This window comes from Phoenix dactylifera, chromosome 4 (genome assembly GCF_051530095.1).
Source record: "Phoenix dactylifera cultivar Ajwa chromosome 4, Ajwa_hap1_PhDact_Kaust_v1.1, whole genome shotgun sequence".
Classification (NCBI taxonomy): domain Eukaryota; kingdom Viridiplantae; phylum Streptophyta; class Magnoliopsida; order Arecales; family Arecaceae; genus Phoenix; species Phoenix dactylifera.
In genome coordinates, this window is record NC_143193.1 from 49,100,322 (window position 1) to 49,122,417 (window position 22,096).

The following is a 22,096-nucleotide window of genomic DNA, read 5'->3' on the forward strand; positions in this document are numbered from 1 at the left end:
TCAAGGATGGCTTCGTATATGGTTGATAGTTATAGAGGGCACTGCAAGGAGGAATTTGCTCTCAATATAGGATGAACTGCTGTTTGTTTGCATGGCAATAATTTCTGACCTGATTTGTCTTTTGATATAGACCTTGGGACCTAAACAGATCTGGGTTTTGGAACATGGCCTTGCTCACTAACCAAGAGGTAGTAGAGCGCTGATTCAAGGCTGGCTCATATTGTAACCAAAAAAAATTGGCTTTTATTTTCTGTCGAGGTCTTGTACATATCTCATTCTTTTGAACTTGTACATAAATCTGGGGCCCTATGTGTGGTGCAGTTAATCTAATTATCTAAAACCAGCAGTTAAGAATCCACAGGATTTGCCTTTGGTATTTATACATCTTTCCGTTTGTGTGGATTATCGAACGTAGCAATATCCTTCCACTGGTTTGTATATTTGGCTTAGTCTTCGACTGGCTGTCGGCGATGAATGTTGCATTAATATACTCTTTTTGTTATGGCCTTGTCTCTTTGGTAACAGTGGCCCAACTATGTGGCAACATCAGGAAACCAGCTGATGCAGTTCCTCTTTGTTTTGCCCTTGAGACTAACCATCTGTTGTGCCACATCCATAGATAATTACACTCGTCTATTTTCATTTCTGATGTTGGAGTTTTTTGTTTTCTGATGAACATTTCTGATGTTGGAGTTGTAAACTACGTTGTATCAGGTGTTGGGGTGAGGTTCTTGTTTTATCAGTTGCAGGATTTTCACTGAGCACACATGAATGACTTTGTTATACAAAAATCTCCTCTCTCTTCCAATGAGAGTTATATCAAAGTTATTTTTTTTCAAGAGAGAAAAAATCAAACCCGCACAGACTCCTAGTTACAAGTGGAGCTCTAATCAATTCCCCAGCAGCTCTCGAAACCTAGTCTAGGTTATTTAGCTGTAGAACAAGCTGCAGTACTTGGCCTGCCTTTTGAAGCTTGAACTTAACCGTATTGAAAAAAGCTGGAACTAAATTCATCTCGCGCGAACACAGTGGTCTCTAACCAGGACCAGGAACCAATTCGAATTTGGATCTTGACATGGTAGCTCGACCGAATTAGATTGACGAAAGACGAATGTTTTAGGCCGAATGAAGCGAAGCCAGATTATATCGGAGTTGGACAGGGAAGAGCGTCCTCTAGGACCATCATCCTTTAGAAAAAGCACCAGCTCATGTAGACCCAGAAGGTCAGTATCTTTTCATGAATCAATGAATCGAGCAGGATAATTCTTTTTTGTGCAGAATAAAAATAATGATTAATCTTCGAAATTGTCGTAACCGTAGAAAATTCGAAACATGAAATAGTCAAACAAATAAGGATGAAGGGAGAGAAAAAAATGTAGCACGAACTAGTTCATAGATCTTTGAGCTATAGACGAATCAATACCGAACATCAGTGTTCGATGAGTACACACACCTTTAGCTAGTGGAGACAATTAGCCTGCCAAACAATCCTAGTAAATATGAGAAGCATGCAAGGAATGCCTTGCGATTTGAGAGAAAAAAATCTGGAGATGCAAAGATGAAGAGAGACCCCTTTATCATCAAGCCAACTTATAACTGTGGACAGATCATCCTCCATCCAAATATCTGTAACTGATGACCAAAGTTTAAGATAATATATGCTATAACATTATAATGGTTGTGAAGGCCTTTTGTTATGCTATTACACCAATACTTAGCAGATACCAGAAATTTGAGCAGTATCTTTTTTTTTTAAATTTTCACCCATCATCAAAGGAAAATGTTTTCTCAGTCATGGTTATGCTTTCCCAGGCGATAGCCCCGCTCGGTGATCGCGAGCACGCCACGTGGCTTAAATATATTCCCATGAATTTTAATTAAACAATTTCTTTTCCTTTATTCCACTCCGCTCTTCGCTCCTCCGATCTCGTCTCCCGCCATGGTGGCCTCCGCGACGCATCGCCTCTCGCCCTTTCTCGGCCTGCCGCTTCGCGGTCGCGTAAGCATTTAATCCAACTATTTCCTTTAATATTTTCGCCTTCTAATATATGGTCTTGTAATCTAATATCTGTGATGTATTCTGATGCCTCTGCCTTCTTCTCCTTGCGATTCTGATGTTAAGCCGTAGAGATCTTGCCTTAATTCTAGAATTTACCCTAATTCTAGAATTTGGAAAGAATTATTGAATAATCGATTCTTCGTTCTTGATGGAATTTGGTACCTTTTATGTAATTGTTACTCTTTATTTCTTCTCTAATTAGTAGGAAAGGAATCGGGTGTTTAAAGAGGGAAATTTCTGGAATGGGAAATTTGTTTTAAATTGAATTTAATGAACACCGGTTACTGAAACCGAGGATAAGATAAGATATTAACATCTATGCTTTGATAGAACCAGGGCCACTCAGTTGAACCCCTCAGAGGAGCTCCCTAGTTATTCCTAAAATCTTTTTTTTTAAAAAAAAAAATTCTAGCCGATTAGTTTAGTATAAATCTCATAATAATGGACTGGGTAACGTTTTCTTATGAATTAATTGTTGTTACAATGTTATGGTGCTGGCATAAAGGTTTTGAAGGTCCATTTGATATACATAACTAGCTGCTAAAGTATGCAGTAGTTGTACCAAATGACCGGGATCAAATCCCACCTTCACCAGGATTTTTGGGGTTAGGGGGATTTGGGAGAGGGCGTTGGGGTCTCTTCATTTTTTTTCCAAAAAAAAAAAAGCGGCTAGTTGATATATCCGTAATTTGTCTGTTTAAAAATAACATTTCCTTTTCAAACTGAACTGTTGTCAATTCAGAAAATAACATTTATTTTTATGATATCCTTTATTTTGTAATAGCAGAAAAATAATGGCCATGTTAATATCCATGAATTTATTCCAGGCAAAAATACTATTATTGCCGGGATAGCAGCAATAACATATTTAGAGGGGTGCATAATTAGGGGATATTAGTGTTTGTGTGATTTCTATTTTAATACCCATGAATTTATGCAAATAACCTCGGTCATTCTGTATGGAACATATGTTTAATGCACATCATGTAGTCTTGTCAATTGCCAATTTACCAAGTACTTTAGCTTTTTATTTTCTTTAATTGTAGGACAATCCATTCTACCGACAAAGTTCCCATAGTATGTTGTCTCCATACAAGGTTGCTGCAATATTTTGGGGGCCTAGGAGGACAGCAGAGCCACGGAACTTGAATCCTTCCTTGGGGGAATTTACTCTGATAGGGTCAGCACCAGAGGTGTTATTATGTTGTTCATCTTGTGAGAGCCAGGGGTGTATTAATGTCATTTTCCAAGGCTTTTCTCATGTTATATGTGATATTGTTGAATCATTCTTTTGTATAGGGCATATCAGCCAATGAGATGAAGCCACAGGAAATATCCATTTCGGTTGTCTCATCAATTTCTGTGATTTCTTCAAAGGATTGGGATGCATGTGCTGTTGATGCGACTGGCCCTGAAAAGTTTAATCCTTTTCTTACTCATGCTTTTCTTTCGTGCTTAGAGGAATCAGGATGCGCAGTGAAGGTTAGCACTATGGCCATAACATGTCTTTGATATCCTTTCATCTTTATCATTTATTACTAATTAAACTGTCAATAGGAATTCCAATCTGTTGTTTTGCTCCATCAGCAGAGCATAAAGTATCAAGATCCAGCAATTATCTTAACTTTATTTAGTTATCTGGGTTATAATTATTTATCTGGACCCATTTCAGGAAACAGGATGGTTACCTCAGCATGTTGTTGCTCAGGATGAAAATAAAAATATTTTAGGTGTTGTTCCACTTTATCTTAAAAGGTTTAACATCGACAAGCTTTCAGTTCTTTGATCTTTTTGTCTTGAAAATGTATGTTAGATCATTCATGTATAACTTTTAGTTCCCTTTTTCTGTCCTGATGGCTAACTATTGTGATCTGAATTTGCAGCCACTCATATGGAGAATTTGTTTTTGACCATTCATGGGCTGATGCTTATTATAGATATGGTTCTCAATACTATCCAAAGCTACAGTCGTGTGTACCTTTTACTCCAGTAACTGGCCAGAGAATATTAGTTCGTAACACTTGGTATAGGGATCAGGTGTTTGACATGTTAGTTACGGCACTCAAGGACCTAACTTCTAAGGTATTGCATGAAATTAATGCACTTGCACTTTCGCATGTAGTATGCAGCTCTTGAAGTCCATTAAATATCATTGATAAATTTACAGATTCCCTATGATTTTGGTCTGCTAAATATCCTTTTGTAACCACAAATATTACCATAAAGTTCTATCCCTTTTATTTAAGGATGACTTTATAAATTTATTCTTTTTCTCTTATTATTTTTTTTAAATCTAATTATGTTGGATTTTTTATAGAAATATTTTATAGTGCAGCACAAAAAGTGATAGTCAAGAGATGAAAAGATGTTGAAACATGTTAAAATAGGCAAAGCTTGTAGTTCTGATGACAAACATTGATGGTCAAGAGATGAAAAGATGCTAAACATATTAAATAGTCAAAGTTTGTAGTTCTGAATGTCACGACATATGAATTTTCATTCCGTCATTTTCAACTTTTTAACTTTTTTATGCATGCATTTTACTTGGAATATATCATTTAAAGTATGTGTTTCAGTTCTATATGTACATCTTGGGTTTATATCCATATTAAGTGCCTGGTGAGATGGTTCCAGACTTCCAATAACCTTATCTCTGTCTCCCAAGACCAAATGGTAGAAAGTTAAAATTCTTTTTGTTTCAATTTGATCTTAGCTTAGGGTGAAGTTTAAGAGTTCATTCTGAGATCTCCACTGAAACATATGAGACATCCTGGCAAGCCAATTGTCATTTTTTTGTCATTGCAAATTGTATCTGTTTTTCATTAACTTGCTAGAATCAATCTGACAGTATCTGAGTTTGAGGCTCATAATAAGTTAGTCATTATCATCATTTACTAAAGTGTTGCTATAATTTGGAAAATCAAATAGCTGTTTGATCGGCTGTTAACAGTGACTGGAATTCATTATTTCTGTTACTAGAAGAAATTGGCTACATTATATGGTTCATCTGGAACCTTGTCCTGGGGTAATCTCTGTATCATCGAAAGTGAGAATGCTTAGATGCCAGCATTGGAGGGGTTCATTATCATGAAAGACATAAATGATGTGTTTCTTGCATACTCTCTTAGATTTATGCTTAGTCTCATGAATTATCTTCCTAGAATTTCCTAGAATTCATTATTTTTGAGCTGTTTTAGAATTTCCTTCTCTCTTCTTTTGTTTCACTGTGTTCCACTAAGCTGTTTGAAGGATCTATGCATTTGTCAAAGTTGGTTCTGCCAACAATTTTGCATTTATATTGGCTTTCTATGCTTCATGGTTTTCTACAAAGATTTCTTATTTTCCTTATATTTGCATCTTTTTCTTCTAACACTTTTATAAAGCTTGATTATACTTTCAAATAAAAATTCACAAGAAAATCAAGGAAATAAGTTTTCACATAGATTTTATTTACAATACTTTTGATTATACCTAAAACCTTCCTGATAAGACTTAACTGTTTCATAAGGTAGAACATTCAATCTTCTGAAGCACTACTTCGTCAGAACTTGTGCTCAACAGACATGCTTTCAGTTATATAGTTAGTGCCTTCCTTTTTGATAAGACAGCATCTGTCTTTTAAGAGAATGGAACACCTCAGGTGGAACTGCTGTGGATGGTTAATTGTGGTTGTTTAAACACTGACAGCTCCAGGTTTCATCATTACATGTGACTTTTCCATCTGAAAATGAATGGCACAAATTGAAGAATGACGGGTTCTTGCAGAGAATAGGGATGCAGTATCATTGGAAAAATCGCAATTATAAGAAGTAAGTTAAAAAGATTTCCTTTTAGTCTGACTTCTGCTGTTTGTTTGTGCTTGCTACTAATGAAGAATAGAGTTATACTAGTGGGTTCCTCTTAATCAATTCACTCATTTTGTTTGCATACAAAAATATCCTATATATGTATCTCTATTTATATGCATGTTAGAGTTTAAGTTGTAAACTTAAAATATTTCTTATTATTGTAGACCATTGTAGGCCAAGACAAAAGAAGGGTGATTGCTATTTGTAAACTGTTTTCTGACTGGATTGCTCCTCTCTCATATATTCATGTATGGCATAATTTTACATTCTTGGGTGGACCCAATATCTTTATTCCTTAATCTTCATTATAAAGGTGGAAGTGATTTATTTATTGGATTTTTTTTTAAAAAAAAGGTTGTATATTTTCCTTATAAATATTCAACAAGCTACAAATGAAAATTGTAGTTTATGTTTTACCCATATGCCCTGATACATCATCTGGGACATAATAATTATGACCTTAAGTGAGTCTTGTCTCTTTGTTTCTTGTTGTAGTTTTGACGAGTTCCTGATGGATATGAAGCAAAGTAAACGAAAAAATATCAGGCAAGAGCGAAAAAAGGTAGGTGTTGCCCAACTAGACCTTCATTGATATCTCATGAATTAGTAATTGTATCAAATTCTTCTTTGATATGAACAATACTGTTTAGAACTTGAACATATAAATATCTTATACTGATTCTATGTGCATTAACTAGCATGACAATTACTTTGGTTATTATTAGTGATTGGTCTAGCATGTACGGTTGATTAGAAACCATTGTTGTATTCTGGAAGCCTTATTTAGTTCCTTCCCTGTTTCTCATACTTTACTCTCTATTAGTGAAAATTGAATAAATAATTTTTCTGAGTTTGCTACTCATCCATCTAGAAAACTATTTATTTTGGCAAACATTATCCAGCTGTTAAATTATTCATTGCAAAATTGGTTTTAACTGGGGTGGTCAATGTGTTGGATCCTACATTATGATTGTAGAATCCAAATTTGAATTAATATCTAGTTGCTAATCAAATTCACAGCCTTCAGTCATTACTATTTCGACAATTGCTCACATTATGTCATTAAATTGGTGATGGCTTCATGTTTCCTTTTCCATTTGCTCTGGGTTTCACCCAAGGTTCGCCATCTTAGTATCGGACTCCATACCGCTACACTCCTATTACAGTGATGGACGCCTAGTACGGTACCTGGTTTGGCATATCGAGTATTGGTACACCCCCTATTCCATGTACCGGTTCAGTACCGATACGATCGGTATGCACCAATACTAACTGGTACTTTCACCAATCTTTATCAGATGAAATCTGTTTTTCCTTTGTACTATATGTAAATAAACATATCATTTCCTTCTTTTATGTTATCTCCAAGTACACCTTAGTCCAAGTGCTTGTATGTGTGCAATTGACATGTGATGCAAGATTATAGGAGCCTAAGGGGTGCACATAAGCAGCAGTAGGCCAAGCAATTAGCTGTTAAGATGAAGTCAAGGGTTTGCTAGTATGCTGCAAAAATGTGAAAAGATTTAAATTGACTGTGAATTTAATGATCAGTGGAAAGTTGTCCTAGGGTTTCTTGGTTGAAATAAAAAGTTTTTTAATTAGTGATTTTATGGCTTTAGGGTTTTCAGGTTAAGTGATTTTATAGGAATTTGAATAAAGCAATTAAGGAACATTGAGTTCACATTGTTTCATGTTTGTTTTAAGATTTAAGAGATTTTAGGAGATCAAAATGATCGAAAAGCAGCCAGTTTTAGAGTAGTCAAATCTAGTTGCAGCGCGAAACTGATTTTGCTATGCAAAAATCCAGCAGTTAAAGGTATAGGAGTAATAACTGTAAGGAAAAGCAGAAGAATAGAGCTCTTCTTTTAAATCATAATTGGCTCCCACAGATGAAAACATAACAACAGCAAGCATAACTGAATAACTGAACTTAGAGATACAACAATTTGTAAGAAAGTTTTTTGCTCATGATCATTTCCTTCCAATAGTCTGTTAACTGAACTTAAAGATATATCAATTTGTTAGAAAGTTCTTTGCTCATGATCATGTCCTTTCCATTAGTCTGTCAAATTTTTTAACTCGTCATATGATAACTGAATATAAGCGAAAATCTTGGAAGTTGCAAGTATTACTCATGTTACATCCCAGATAGATTTGACCCATCATTTCTTAGCTTCTTGGTTTTGCAAGTTAACTTTCTGTCTGAAATTTCTCTTGCAGATTTCTGTGCAGAACTTGGAAATTAAACGCCTTCGTGGTGATGAAATAAAGGTATCTACTGGTCAATTGTTATGCGATAATGTTAAGCTTGACTCTGTAATATAAATGGATAAGGTTGCCAATTTTAAATAGTTTTCATCACGAAAATACAAAATCGAAGGCCTTGTATTTGCTTTCTTTCCATTATAGTTTGCTTATGTATTATCATCACCTGCATGCATGTCCCTATATATATACACCATATCTACATCTACCTTGCTTATGTTTTGTATGACTGAACTCTTAATATGAAGTTTTTCTCTAGAAATGTTGTTTTTAGTTGCAGCCTGTATGATTTTCAGTCCCTTTACCTTTATTACACTGGTGAGAAGTGGCACGCACTAAGTTCTTACTGTATTTTTTGCCTAATTATGTGATTGCAGGCTAAACACTGGGATTCTTTCTATAAGTTCTACCGCAGCACAACAGATAACAAGTTTGGTTCTTCTCGACATCTTCTGATGTTATTTCTTTGAGTCTTTTCCTATTCAAGTGTTCTTGGCTGATTATACAGTGTTAAAGATGTTTGTTTGTTTTTTTGTTTGTTATAAGGCCCACTGCTCTTATTTTATTTTCTCCCAAACTTGATATAGACTTGCAATACTTTATCTGATTAGTTGATATGATATGTTGGTAAGTCTGATGTATTAAAGCCTGACTTCATTATGGTGATATTGATTTTACCTTGCTGAGAAAAATCAGGTCCAGATGGTATGTGAGAAATTTCCACACAGGAGTCTGATCAGCCATCTGCATTCCCACTTCTGCTTGCAGTCTTTTTCTTCTTTGTCTTACAAATTGTAGAATCAATCTGTAGTTCGATTTTCTATAGGCTGTTTTAGAAATGGATTATAGTTTCATATCAATTTATGGCCTTTTGATTTATCTGTAGATGGGGTAGGGCTTTTCTAACGAAGGACTTCTTTCACAACATGGGATCAAAGATGGGAGACCATGTACTGCTTATTGTTGCGGAAGATGGGAATGAACTTGTTGCTGGAGCTCTTAACCTTATTGGAGGGGATACTTTGTTTGGTCGCCTATGGGGGTGTCTACCGCATGCCTATTTTCCAAATTTGCATTTTGAAGCCTGTTATTATCAGGTAAACGTTTTTACCCCCAGTCAAATGTGGAATGGCTGCTCAGTCTAGCTGTAGAATTGGGCAAAGTAAGTGTAACTGTAGGTACTAAATTGAGCTTGTGCAAGAAATGAAATTAAAGTCTTTTACTGAAGTTTCTTAGCCAGTCCTTGCTGAAAAAATGCAAGAATAACAGATTGAGGCTTTTTTCCTTCCCCTAAACCAAATATAAGCCATCAGAAGGCATTGTCTCAGTATGATCCCTGTGCCTTCTCATTGCGCTAACAACTGAGCAGTTAATAGGCATATGCCTTGAGTCCTATTGGGTTGATGTGTATTATGAGCCAATTGGAGAGGTAAAGAATCATTCTTCAGGACAGGCTGAAACTCTGGGTTTAAAATGCATTTTCTTCTTTTTAAAAGGTAAGGCCACCCAGACCTGACTCACAGATGCATCCTATGCACCTCCCTGCAAGGTTGTACTAGTATTCCTATGTGATAGAAAGCCTATAATACATTGATTTGGTAGATAAGGAATATATATAATGCAATAATTCATCGCAGAGGAAATATTCATCTGCAAAATTCACCATTAACACCTCAAACATTATTGTTGTTCGCTCATTGCAATCTGGATCATCTTATAGGCAATTGAAGCAGCTATAGAGTTAAAACTGAGTAAAGTGGAGGCAGGAGCACAAGGGGAGCATAAGATTCAGAGGGGTTACCTTCCTGTGACAACATACAGTTGTCACTACATTTTGAATGATGGTTTTAGAAAAGCTATAGAGGATTTTCTTCTATACGAGACAGACCAGGTATTGCTCTTAATTTCTCAACTTTATGACAACTTGATATTCCTGAACATATTTATTTTTCTTTTTTTTTGGTATGGATATGTTTAAATATCAAATTCTATATATTTTTCCAAATCTCGGTCTGAAATCAGGACTCCATTCAGACTACCTTACAGTTGATGGCATAATCATTGACCTAATTTTAAGTTGCATTACTTTTCCAACTTGTTCATCCTTCAAAAGCACCTTCTTTGATTTTACAGGCCATTGTCTCTAACCTGTTGCTGTCTAGCTTAAATTGTTTTGTAGACTATACTATTAGTGTCAACGGGACTTCATTCACCCGGTTGGCTCCTCTTTTTCATTGGTGCTTTTTCTGGGAGAGTATATGGATTTGACTGCAGAGGGTGGCTCTCCACCATTATTCCTTAAAGTAGCAAAATTAGTCTAAATATAAGAAAACCTGAAGCCTAGTAAATGGTATGCTCATTTGTAGATGCAAACCAAAGCACTTGTTTGATGGAGTTTTACTGGATTCCTTATTAAAAAAAAAAAAAAAGGCTCCAGACTGCTGGCCAACCACATGGCACAAAGGCATTGGTGCTTTATACCACAACCCCACCATGAATTTCAGTGATCCCATGTATGGCACCAATCCCCTAATTCCACGTGGCATACCAGCTATGTATTATTTTTTTCTTTTGGTTGGGCTGGTACCTGGGTTGGGCACCGTAGTATAACTTATTCTAAAATGCTAGGGCTCCGTAGTATCACTCATTCTAAAATGCTACTTACAAGGTACTCCTACCTTGAACCATGGAGGCAATACCCATAAAAAATGGTTGAGTTAATAAAAAATTCGGACTTTCAATTCCTTATAAATGTTATATATGCATAATCCTTTCTCTTTTCTGGCGGGACTCAATTTGATCATAAACATTTGTACTATATAGTGCATAATTCAAGTAAAATCATCTAATTTTCCACTCTTTCTCCACGTTGTTTGGAACTTAGACATCCAGTTGCGTCAACAATATATAGAATGTTGGCAGAGTGAAATTTTAGCTGACATCATTTTGAAGAATATGATGCAAAATTTTAAATAATTACTCTTATTTTTTTATTTAAAAAAATAAGAAAACTCTCAGTGCTGCTGCAAATTTTAGATATAAACTGCAACTCTTAAAAATTTCAGCTTCTTAGAATCATCTTCAGTTGCTCATTTTTATCAGAGATTTCAGTTGATGTTAGAAGTACTCCATCTAACCTATGACTGCATCTCCTTTTGATTTGTTATTAATTTGCTTTCTTGCAGGTTAAGCATGTCATGAATTTGATACATGACTCCGGGCCCTTCAAAGAGGGAATAGATTAAGAGGCACCGACCATAGCAAGTTTGTGAGTGGAAATTTCTATGCATATTTCCATAGTCAAATTGAGATGTGTATATCCCTAAAGTCAGATAGATGCTTGGTTAGGAATTGAGGTGATGATTTGGTTGGGTTTTAAGACTTCAAACAGTTGGGAGAGGAGTACCAGCATGGAAGAGTGTAAATCAAATTGTGAAAGTTGTTCATGGTTGCATTGCAGGACTCAAGAAGAATTTTGGCGATCACCTCCTATAACACTCCTGAGAATACCAATTTGACTCTGGGCCTTTGTTTCTAAAGGCTTTTGCTACACAAACAATTCAATATTTCCCAGCCAGATGAAATAAATAGTAAATAAAACTTCCACCGAGCATACTTACACTGTTTTATTTTACGTTCCAATTTACCTTCAGTTTAGTCATTCAGGCGAGTTTTCTTGCTTATTCACTACATACACTCTCAATACTCTTTTAAGAGAAACATGCGCTTTGGATGCTCAAAATCTTCTTCCATCCTTCTGAGGATATCTTATTGGATCAGGACATCCAAAGAACTAATTCCCTGCTCTTATCCTCCACTAGGTGATGTAAGAGATAATAACTAAATGTTTTCTGAAGGAGGAAACAGAGTTATCAACCAAGTACATTTATGAGAAACAGTACCAAGAAAAATATAAGATTGGATTAGAACGTTTAAACATAACAGAGAGAGGATAGATAATTAGAACTTATTTCATAAACAAAAATTATGCGTGCTTATTCTTCTCTGTCTTCCGTGATCCAATCCAGGAACTAAAGCAGGTAGGGAGGCAGTCCCGACGGAAGGAAACAAGCTTCCACAGCAGGTAGCTCCTAACGAAGGATAATAAAAATAACAATCCTCCAAAACTCCAATTCAAAATGTTTTCTAGTGTCATACATATAGAGAAGGATCCCTCCTTTTTATTTTTAAAATAGTGGATACCTCGTCCCCTGTAAATGCAGTAGCATATAGTTACACAAGCACAGAGAGAGGACACAAAATCAGCATCCTCCAACTGATGGAGAATTTTAATTTACAAACAGGATCCAAGCAAATAAATTTCATGCAATCCGTCTGCTCCACTCTTTCCCCGAGCTGTCGCTGTGCATACCCATGAGGCGGCATGGGAAACATATATGAAGGATCACACCACCTTGTATGTACAACCCTCTGGAAAATAGCAATCAACTTTGATGATGGCATATTATTATGCCTTCGACCGATGGACATACATTCCTGCAAACTTCATAAAATTTCTCGAAAGTACAGGTCTATCCTTAACTAGAATTTACTAGAATATATGGTTCTGGGATTTAGGGTCTCTTTGAAAGTACAGGTCCCCATCAGTTCATTGCAAAGTCTAAAGTTAACATCATAATGGACAGGGACAAATTTTTGTTTGTACCTGCTGTCAGCCAGATATTTCCATGCTTAAAGGATTACAGGCTAAGTCTACATTTCTTTTGTCTGCATCAATAATGTGTTCCACAAATTATCAAAATGCCAGTGGTTTCACAACTCAAGAATGTGAGTAACACCAAATCCACAAAACATTAGTTATGAAAGAATCATTTGGAGTTCCCTGAGATTGCAATTAAAATGTCAGAGTTAGCCCTGCTGTCAGGGGGGTAATGATGGAGTTGGCCATGCTGTCATCACACGGTGAGTGAAGCACCATTATCTTCCACTGTGAGATTTAGTATAAATGTAGCTGCCTTTGGGGCCCTGACCAATTGAAAAATAGAGAAAAGTAAACTTCCTTGAATTAAAGCGTGCGCACATAACTACCATGGTGATATGAAAAGATGTCAGCGTACTATAATAGTATCTGCTTATGTGTAGTCCTATACAGCTGGTGAAGGTGAAAACTCTGTTCTACCTTAAATCTAATATAGACTATAAGTTGCCAAGTTGACTCCTCAAACATGAGAAAACAATTTAAGAAAAACTTTTATACATAATAAGTGCAACAAGTATGACAAACATTCAGCTGGGTAAATAGTTAGTCTCACGCTCTTGATACTATAAAGGCGGACTGAAATTACCGAGATAGATTCTAATTCATAGAAAGGAGCATTGAGCAGGGTAAGTACAGATTTGCTTAAAGTTTAACTGGCGCACCATTTAATAACAAGAAGATTAGACCCTAAATTCACACAACATGGACAGGAGAAAAGGTATCCAGTTTGTCAACACTGACGACAAAAGGACAACACATCCGCTGATTTTTCAACATTTTTAGAAAGGACACTTCGTGGGGAGGTGCTTCTAAAAGCTGAAAAGTTACAATATTCTTGCCCCAAATAAAGTACAGCCGACCACAGATCTGTGCGAGCACCCGCTTGCTCCTTATTGTCAGTATGGAAAACATAACCCACAATAAATAACAAGTCATGAAGAGATCTAACAGTACACTCTTTTTTTTTTAGGTGATCAATAACCAGGATTTGAACCCTGGACAACCTGAAGGGCAAGCATCGCCAACTAACTATGCTAACAGTTGTAGGAGATCTAACAGTACATTCTGATATATCATCCCATACTTAAAAATCCAAAGTTCTTTAAGATCCAGTCAGTATTCCTTTTTCCTGACAATCCAATCATTATGTTCAAGAGAAATTTGGAATTGGTTGGAATAGGTGAGATCTCAACAATGAACAAGGGACAAGCTTTAGTTGCACTTTCATATATCTATTATATAATAAGATAACTCTGGAAATCAGACCACAGCAAAGCGCAACTCCAAGGCATGAGTTATTCACTAAGGATGTGGCGGACATGCTCTAAGGTGCTCTGGAGCCCATGAATATGTGAGAAAAACCAAGTGGAGCAACTCCATCATATCCTTCTTTTCTTTTCTTGAATTTTACCATAGAATCCCAAATTTTTTTCCATCCTAGAAAGCCTCACTCTTTTTGGTTATATCAACTGACTAATCTTTATTTCTTAACGAACACAGACTTTCAAATAAAGGGGGGAAGCTATTAAGGAATTTTGAAAAAGAGAAAATAGAAGATTTTCAATGTTTGTGCTGTCACATGCATAGGATGTGCCAAAACCTAAGGAACGAGAAGGGCATTTAAAGTATACTACCCCGGTTACTAAGATATCAAATCAGAGAATTTAGCTCTTACTTAGTCAAGAGTTCATGATTAGAACAAACAAATCCACACACATAGCTTGTTCAGACAGACTAGTTTAAATAAGACCTAGTTAGATTAAACAGCTGGAAACCAACTGAGCTAGTGCGGACATGTACACTGAATATCTGAAGAGGTCTCAATGAAGTAAGGCTTGGATTTTGTGAAACAATTAGAATGAAGAAGGCAAACCCAAGAACACCGACAAAAGTTTTTTCAGGGAGAACTTGGAAAAGGAGGTGGTAAAAAAAGCAGTATATCTTTATGAATGAGTGATGAAATAGTATGTTTATCAAGCTGACTGCAAATTGGACAAGGACTTGTCAAGTATAGTCATAGATTGTTGAGTGGTACCAAATTTATATTGAGGAAAAATGAGCATCTCCCACTCTAGTCCTCCAACTTTTTTTGCCTTCTGATGCTTCTTCACCCCTTTGGACCATCCTTCTTTGAAAAGGAAGTGGTTAAAAAGCCAGTATAGCTTAATACGAATTGAGCGATCAGTGGTATGTTTATCAAGCTGACTGCAGATGTTGGAAAAGGGCTTCTCAAGTATGCTCATAGATTGTTGAGTGGTATCAAATTTTATATTGAGAAAAATGAGTGTCTCCCAATCCAGTCCAACTTTTTTTTGCCCTCTTATGCTTCTTCACCCCTAGGACCACCCCCCTCCTTTCTTTCACTCACATGAACGAATTCCTTCTGTAGCCGATCTTGTAATCATAATTTGTCAAAGGAATGTTTTTCCCTTTTCTCAAATTGATTTTCAATTCTTTATCAATTAAATGAACTAAACTGAATTTTCTCTTCAAGATTGAGAAATGTAGAGGCAAGGACTCCATCTCGACCAAATTGGCACATCCCACTAGCACCATACTATTTTGATGAGAGAATGGAACATGGGACACCCAGACTCTAGTTCGCTCATAAACTAGGAAATACTAGCATTCTCTGTGGGCACCACCCGAGATTTTCTAGTTCGCTAGCTAGGTCGCCTGATACTACTGAGAGTAGCTGATGCGGGATAGAACTTTCAAAGACACAAAGAGAGGGGGGGGGAATCTGGAGTCCACCAGATTCAAGGAATCCTCCTCTAGTGGTCTCCAATCCAGGAGTAATTTTGCCAAAGCAAGATTTTTATTCCAATTTTTCTGACTAAACAAGAGGCATGGGGTTCCATATATAGCCCCCTATATAACTACTCATGATCCCAACAAGTGATCATGTAACTACCCATGATCCAACAAACAACATGGGACGCTAAAACAACTAAATACAGCCATAACAAGCCAGCTAAAAATAGCAACTAACATAAGGATGGAAATGCATAATAAATAAAAGAAAATACACAAGAAAATAATACTAGGGCCTCTGCATATGGGCCAAAGTGCTATGCACGCCGGCGACACCTGTAAACATGCTGAAAACAGTAATCTGTGTCCTCACCAGTAGCAATGTCCCATGCACAGAAAAAGAGAGCATCTGTTGGTTCTCATTTCTTTTCTTGGTTCGATCATGTGTGGGAGCCAAGGAAAGACAGAAAGAGATGGAGAGGAAGGGACAGAAGAGAGGAAGGAGAGGAAGAAGGGAGAGGAGGTACCTAGATCCAGCCTCCCCTAGCTTAAAGTTGGACTTATTGTTAGAATCATTGCACATTCAGTAAGGTAATCTAGCACCCCCTTTTTTCCATTTATTTGGCAAAAAATTAAGCAAACAATGGAAACATGCTAAAATTTTTTCATTTTGGCATCATGACATTCCAATGTGTTGTAGGATAGGGATCAATCTACAGCACAGTATTTTAGGGGCATATAATTACCATACGTATTTAAGAGGCTAAAAAATCCTAACAAAGAGATTAAAGAATCTTAAGAATCATCAAAACCAGTAAAAAACACTAAACTATTAGGATGCCAACCATCCCATGTGTCGCAAAGGAGTATCCTGTATGTCTCAATACCATATCGACCCAGAACAATATAGGGATAGGTGTTGGCATCAAGTAAAAAATCCATGTGTAGATGATTATTTTCCCAATTGCCAAAAAATGAATTATCAAGAACTTTAAATGTAACTTTTATCTTTTATTTTATATTAATAAATTAAAAAGTTCTCAAAGATTTGCATGAGTTTCTCGATTTCTCAACTAAGAAATTAATTTTTCAACGAGTTCTGAAAGCGGGTTAGAGCATCCTAACTCTTTCTCAAAAGAAAAAAAAAGAGTTCTTAATAAGATATCATTATAATTGCAACACTAAGAAAACATCATAGTCATACTAATGATTTTTTCTACATCCAATATATCACCAAAAACTAAACTTGATTCACATGCATCTTTTGTGGGATTTTAGGAAAGGTAATGACCTAATACACTAGATGGACCATAGCTTCATACATGACGAAACTTGATTACTTAAAACAATCAAAACAGAAAACTCAATCAAAATTGACTCCCATAGAAGATTGAACATTTATGAAAGATGCTGGCCTACCGAAATAATGGATATAACTATGACAAATTCATCCAGGATATCTGAAGTTACATTCTGAAATTATCTGTTTCAATCCAAAATAACATTCTTTGCTTTGTCCTTGTGTGGATGCACTACTACTTTATCTCCTAACTTTGATTTTCATTATTATCAATCAAGTTGACTTTCTATGAGTTTTGTTGTTTTTTCTTCAAAGTTTCATGGACATAGTAGATCTCTTCCAATATTAAAATCAACACCAATGGTTCTTTCACTTTATGTAACATCTTTTTTGTGCCATCTAGAAATTCAATAGGCTTGGAAGGGGTATGACCAATCTTTAGCATTTTGTTTCCAAATATGCTCACCTTATCCACCAAGATGCTTCCCTCCAGATGACAACAACTCTTATCTCTTTGGAAGCATCATCCCACCACTTCCTAATATTCGTTGGCGTTGAACTTCTTTCTCTCTTCCCACAGCAGGAGGGAAGGGGGGAGCCAAATGAACAGGTTAAGCAAAATTGTCCATCCTTTTCCTACCGTAAATTTCCAATTATGAGCCCTGTGAATGCTGCCCTTCTAGTTCTTCCAAAATTATAAACCCCTACCTTTCTCACTCACTCACTCACTCTCTTGACCCCACCAAAATTGTAGTGCTTCCTTTTCTTCCACAAAGTTAACACTTCTTGTGCATTAGTTCCAGCCTACCAATTTGTTTTGTAACTACAAGAAAGCAAGGGGTGTCATGGACCAGGCATTATGGCTTTCAGTTTCACTGAGAAAATGTGTCTTAGTTATCATGCAGATATCATTTTAATTCCTAATTCCAAATGCCACCTCAATTTGTTCATTCTAGGATCACTTCAGCTTTTATAAGACAGAAAACTTTTGATCTCTTAACAAATAATTCTAAAAATATCAACTACTTCTTTAATTTTTTTAAAAATTTATATTTTGTTCGAAATATTTACTTTTCATTCTTTGGTTATATTGTGATTGACATCACAGAGACACAAACAACCCTGAATCGGCATTAGCGTCGTCAATTTAGTCTGATGTGAATTTCACATGTCGGTATACTTGTTTCTAAACAAAGGCTGAACCAATTTATCAAGCAAGCAATATCTTAGTGAAGCTGCAAGATAATTTAAGCATACAAAATGCCTTCTGTTAAAAGCTGAAGCTTTATTAATGACAGTTTGAATTCTTCTATAGACTTTAATTTGGAAAGTTGAACCACAGAGATATAAGACAAAACCTAGACATTTTAAATCAAACCACCAAAAAAAAAAAAAAGATGTTATATTCTGAAATAGGACTATTCACAGCTTGATAACTTTACAACTTCTTCCAGGAAAGGTAATTAACTTAAAAGGTTTTGTGCATCAAGCTAGGCAATAAACACAATCACCATATCGGATCTGCACCACCAACCACGGCAGTTGGGGTGCTGGGCAGGGATAGACTTTACAGTTCACAAATTAAGAACCAAACTTAAACGATTTCAGTTGGTGCTCCCCAAGAAACCAATATCTAAGAAGCATAAAAATGCAAGCAATACCTATATGCAAGAAAGATCACAACATGCCTTGTCTACATCTTGTCTACATCTCAAGCAAATGCTATGCTTTGATAAGATGAAATAAACACTAAGCAAGGTCCCTATTTTTGTGAGTTGACATCTCAATAAAAGGTGAATGCTGAAAAGGAGGGAAAAAGTAGTATCTGGATGAATGAAAAGAAGTACCATGATTCAGGTGTTTGATATAGGGCAGAAGAACTCCCAAAGCATGAGGCAAGCAATTCAGTGTTTATCACACCAGGAGAAAGTGCAACAACTGCCACACCAGGAGGCAACTCTTTTGCAACAGACCGTGTCAGACCCTCAATTGCCCATTTTGAAGCACAATAGGGTGCCACCTGTAGCAGAGCAGTGTATTTCAGAGCATAAATAAGATAAAAGACTAATTTTGCAACAAGAAAAATACATTAACATGATCACACTGAGAGCATCTGATTACCTCTGCAGCTGCTGATCTTCCCCAACCAGAAGACATGTTAACAATAATTCCCTGCTTCTTTTCTATCATAAGTGGCAGGAAGTGCCGGAGTATATTTGCAACACCCTTAATATTAGTATCTATCACTGTATCAAATTCCTCTGCTGGTACTTCCCATATTTTATTATTTTTGTTTATTGTGCCTGCATTATTTACTGTAGAAATACACCCTTGTTTCAGTTATGCAGTAATGTAGTAGCAATGGAAGCAAAGTAATAATTCAGTTAAAAAAAGTAACAAAGTACATCATAGTCACCTTTGTTTACCCAAAAAAAGAAAACCATTTTAAAGAGATAAATTAATGTAAGGAACAAGAAGTATTAAACAATGAAAATAGGAAAGCAAGATGCAGACAAGGGCAATCATCAAAACTTGTAGGGATACAAATCACTCAACCACCATTTAAAATATGCTTGTTTCCACAAACCAATGCCCTCCATTTCTCTCAAGAGGAATAAATTTTTATCTAAAACACCATATCCATTTGAGAATCATAAAATTCTGATATCATGTAGATATTAAAGACTAAATTGAGATTTTTTTTTTTCTTCTAGTGCATCAGTGATCAATAGGACTATTATAATGAATCAAAATAAGGTCTTCCCATCACATGCATCAAGGCACCACAAGCCAAAATATAGCAAAGCCACAAAATAAAGTGGAGAAAGTAGACTTTTGGAATAGATTTCTGATTAGAAGCAAATTCAATAAATCAACCAGGATCACTAAATAATCATAAACTTCATATAATTAAGTTTACAGGATCAGAACAGAACCACAACAATGAGAGCCACCTACCAGTACAGTCTTAAACAACAACATACTTCACAAATGTTATGGCGGCTCACATGCATCATACAAGTGGAGTCAACAACATAAAATGTACATATATACCTAGGGGAATGCTTTTCTTTTCAGAATCTTTTCCACTTCTCCTCCTAATGATAAGACTAGTAAATATCATGAAGTTTTCGACAATTTTCAGATGGATAACTAACACTTAAGTCCGAACATTCATTTTCAGAGCAGATACCAAAACTATCAAATAAAATCATAAAACAAACAAGATGTATCAAAAGCAAATGGTACACTCAATGCTTTGAACACAATCAAGATATAACATATTTAATGCGCAAAATTTCACATGAAAACATAACAACAGATAACTCGACCTTGTGAAAACTGATACTTAACCGAGAACATCCTAAAACCCAAACAATACTGTCTATCCTCTCTGTCTCTATTCTGTTTTCTTACTTTTACTAGTACTACGTTAGTTCACAAAAGAAAGAAACAACTCCTTCAAAAGGGAGCTTACAAACCTATGATATCGGGCACCCGTCTCGTCTCCACGACAAGCCTTGCCAACTCCTTGATGCTGGTATCCGACCTCTACAAATCAAGATAAAATGCAACACAACTCATCATTCTTCAACTAGGATCGTCAAAACTCGAGAGCAGCCCTAATAAATGATTTCAATTTTAATGATCAGGTAACAACTATCAGGAATTGCGAAAGAGAAGACGATGACGAGAAGGAATGGGCGGAAAAGATTTGGGAAGGCTTACAATGTCGGCTTGGATGATGAGGTGCTTGGAAGGGGAGGAGGAGGGGGCGGGGTCGTCGGATGGCAGCTCAGCCAGGAGGCCCTGGATCTTCTCTTGGGAGCGTGCAAAACCGATGATGGCGTGCCCGCGCTTGGCGAGCTCCAGGGCGAGGGCCCTCCCGAGGCCACGGCTCACCCCGGTTATCAGCACCGTCTTCGGCGCCCCGACTCCCTTCAGAACCACCGTCATCTCTCTCTCTCTCTCTCTCTCTCTCGTCCCCCTCTCCTGCGTTTCTGGTGATCGACCGATGACCGATGGTGAGCGCCGGAGCTTCTATCGGCGGATTGATCCAATTCGACTTGTTCTTTCTTCTGGGGATTGATCGATGGTGAGGTCGGTTTCATAGAGGACGAGAGTTTGCCACGTTCGCTGCACGTGATAAGCAAGTTTGAATCTAATTCCTCTTATGTAATTTCGACATCTAGCTTTTTGATTTTTTAACCCTTTTTTTCACAAAATAATATATATATATAAGTATTCAATTATCTTTGTATCTAAAATTAATTTTTCAATTTCTGCTGGTTTCAATTGCCGCGTTGTGAACCTTCTCTTAGTCGTGTGAAGCGGAACCATCCCTATTCTTCAGATTTTTTGCCAATAGAAAAGAATGATGTTGACGTGTCTTCTTTGTTAGTCCAACCTAATTTATTTCTATGGTGCATAATTGATGTAGTGCTTATGGTGTAGGATTGTCATTTACTAATTAACTTTTTTGATTTATATAATCCTATTGTTACATTTTTTTTTTTTTCCTTATGGCAGTGTGCTGCTCTTTTTTTGTTTGTCTAAAAAAAAAATATGGAGGTGGATTAAGAGGGAATATATGTACTCTGCATTTGTAGATTACTACAACTGAAACTACATTTCGATTCAAAATTTGGGCATGACAGATTTCATAGAGCTTGCAGAGTTGCAGGTAGAATTTCAAAAACTCAATTATATTATTAGAACGAGTATGCTTTGAGGCCTACGTGTCATGAGGAGATTAGTTCCCAGGGACCCACTATATTTGGCGCTATATTTTGACTAGCACCAATCTCCGGCTGTAACGTGATTCGGATTTCTTTTAGTCTCAAATCCTGTTGAAAAGGGGAGTCTCGATTTCTCTAGAGAATGATATGCCCTGCATAACATATCTTGATAGCCATTTAGGTTGAGCTTTAGGTACCCTCTTTCTCCCTCTTTTTTTTTTTTTTTTCTTCTTATTTTCTTTCTTTCTTTTTTCATTCTTCTTCCCGCCCCCCAATAAAGTCCACAAGGTTAATTGCTGTTAATCCCTATCTTTTCCCATCCTGACTCTGTTTCCTGCTAAAATTTTAATTTTTTTTATATGGATCTGTACTGCCCTTGTGATTATCATAATAATGATGATTTTTTAATAT

The 22,096-nt window shown here is 36.4% G+C and overlaps 2 protein-coding genes across 3 annotated transcripts; one reads left to right on the forward strand and one right to left on the reverse strand.

Moving 5' to 3' along the window:
- Positions 1–1,701: 1,701 nt before the first annotated feature.
- Positions 1,702–11,785, forward strand: LOC103704787 (acyl-CoA). 2 transcript variants are annotated; one of them, XM_039133566.3, is made up of 12 exons: positions 1,702–1,999; positions 3,106–3,252; positions 3,359–3,541; positions 3,732–3,814; positions 3,943–4,141; positions 5,747–5,868; positions 6,403–6,469; positions 8,128–8,178; positions 8,550–8,602; positions 9,059–9,269; positions 9,893–10,063; positions 11,358–11,785. In XM_039133566.3, the coding sequence occupies exons 1-12, from the start codon at positions 1,940–1,942 to the stop codon at positions 11,415–11,417; spliced, it is 1,407 nt and encodes a 468-aa protein (XP_038989494.3). In that variant the 5' UTR covers positions 1,702–1,939; the 3' UTR covers positions 11,418–11,785. The 2 variants fall into 2 exon arrangements, with proteins under 2 accessions (XP_038989494.3, XP_008786447.1); XM_008788225.6 differs by having other exon boundaries at positions 1,899–1,999; positions 3,106–3,239.
- A 935-nt stretch (positions 11,786–12,720) lies between these two features.
- Positions 12,721–21,049, reverse strand: LOC103704788 (NAD(P)-binding Rossmann-fold superfamily protein). The gene is made up of 5 exons (XM_008788227.5): positions 20,676–21,049; positions 20,429–20,498; positions 19,068–19,261; positions 18,794–18,966; positions 12,721–13,158 (listed from the first exon to the last, which is right to left on the reverse strand). Exons 1-5 carry the CDS (start codon positions 20,901–20,903, stop codon positions 13,089–13,091), a joined length of 735 nt encoding a protein of 244 aa, XP_008786449.4. The 5' UTR covers positions 20,904–21,049; the 3' UTR covers positions 12,721–13,088.
- Between the last annotated feature and the right edge of the window lie 1,047 nt (positions 21,050–22,096).